The following is a 1,343-nucleotide window of genomic DNA, read 5'->3' as shown; positions in this document are numbered from 1 at the left end:
TGACCCAAATACCATAAATTACTGCCATATATAAAAAACACCATGTATATTGTTAATTTAGGTGAGGGCCAGGACGCAGAAGACTTTGAGCTCATCCCAGATGGAGACGATGCCCAACCTGACGGTGCTTCGGAGGATACTGTTTCTCTTACACTGAGGCGAGAAAACAGCATCCGCCGCAGCCAGCGCAATGGCAGGTTCGAGCTTGTTAAAGTTGCAGATGAAACCAATGAAACAGCTTGTCTCAAATAGCATCTTTAGCAGAATGTCCATTTCATTCTTTTCCTCTATTTTTTTTAGTGTCAGATTAAGAAGAAATATTTCCATTAAAAAATCTGCAAATGCTGATGAACCACAGAAAGGCCAGAAGCTTATAGAGAAGGAAACTATGGAAACAGGACAGGTAACAAAATGTTGTTGTACAACTAGCGCAAGATTACAACAAATGATTGCTTGTTTCCTGAGTGCCGTCTCGCGCTGATTTCCAGGTGAAGCTTGCAGTGTTCCTGCAGCACCTGCGAGCCATGGGCTGGGGATATTCTGCCATGGTTTTCCTGATTTACTTCATCCAGACCGCTGCTTTCATCGGTCAGAATTTGTGGCTGAGTGACTGGACCAGTGATTCTGTGGAGTACTACAACATGACATACCCTTCCTGGAAGAGGGACACAAGGGTGGGAGTGTTCGGAGCTCTTGGAGTGGCTCAGGGTAATAAAACAGTCATTCCTTTTGTATTTGCAAATATTTTCAGGTTCGTGCAAATTACCGCTAAGGAACTTTATGTCTTACAGACAGGAAAATTCCCTACTCTGTTATTTAGGATCCTCTCATTTCTAGAGCGCTATATAGACAACCTAAACATCCAGTCTTTTTATTGTACTAGAGGACTTGTGCACTGTGTGCGTTAGGTCCTTTGTCACAGGGACTCATGCTGCAAAGTGCATAGTCACCTATAACTTTTTATGTTAATAATTAGGAGGAATTTGTTTATATATAAAATTATGTTAAGCTGAACTGAATCTTCTCAAGCTAAACTACTCAGTGTAATAAAAAAAGTGTAATAAACCTAAACAAATCAATGAAAAACAAAACAAAAAATAAGGTGGATGCTTCAGAGCTGTTCGGTCTGGGGAAATGATGGGTGGAGATGAGTATAAAAGTAGAGAGGAGTACAAAGGGAGGGAAAACATTTGTTATTTATTAGTTCTTTAACAGTATTTTATTTGCACCATTCAAGTATGTTTTTTCTTTTCATATGATATTAAAATCACCAAAAGTGTGTACATTTAATGAATTGCATCTATATAGCGCTTTACAATGCCACTATTCATTCACACACTGGT

The 1,343-nt window shown here is 39.4% G+C and overlaps 1 protein-coding gene across 1 annotated transcript; it reads left to right on the top strand.

The window, feature by feature from the left end:
• Window positions 1–61: 61 nt before the first annotated feature.
• On the top strand, window positions 62–708 carry LOC102210332 (canalicular multispecific organic anion transporter 1-like; the record flags this gene model as incomplete). Its single annotated transcript, XM_005755820.1, has 3 exons — window positions 62–197; window positions 301–403; window positions 489–708. Coding segments are annotated over 3 exons (459 nt in total), but the record flags the coding sequence as incomplete, so codon positions are not given.
• Window positions 709–1,343: the final 635 nt, after the last annotated feature.

Source organism: Pundamilia nyererei, unplaced genomic scaffold, assembly GCF_000239375.1.
Source record: "Pundamilia nyererei isolate P.nyererei 1_Seehausen unplaced genomic scaffold, PunNye1.0 scaffold03525, whole genome shotgun sequence".
Lineage (NCBI taxonomy): Eukaryota > Metazoa > Chordata > Actinopteri > Cichliformes > Cichlidae > Pundamilia > Pundamilia nyererei.
This window is presented reverse-complemented; position numbering and strand designations above follow the sequence as displayed.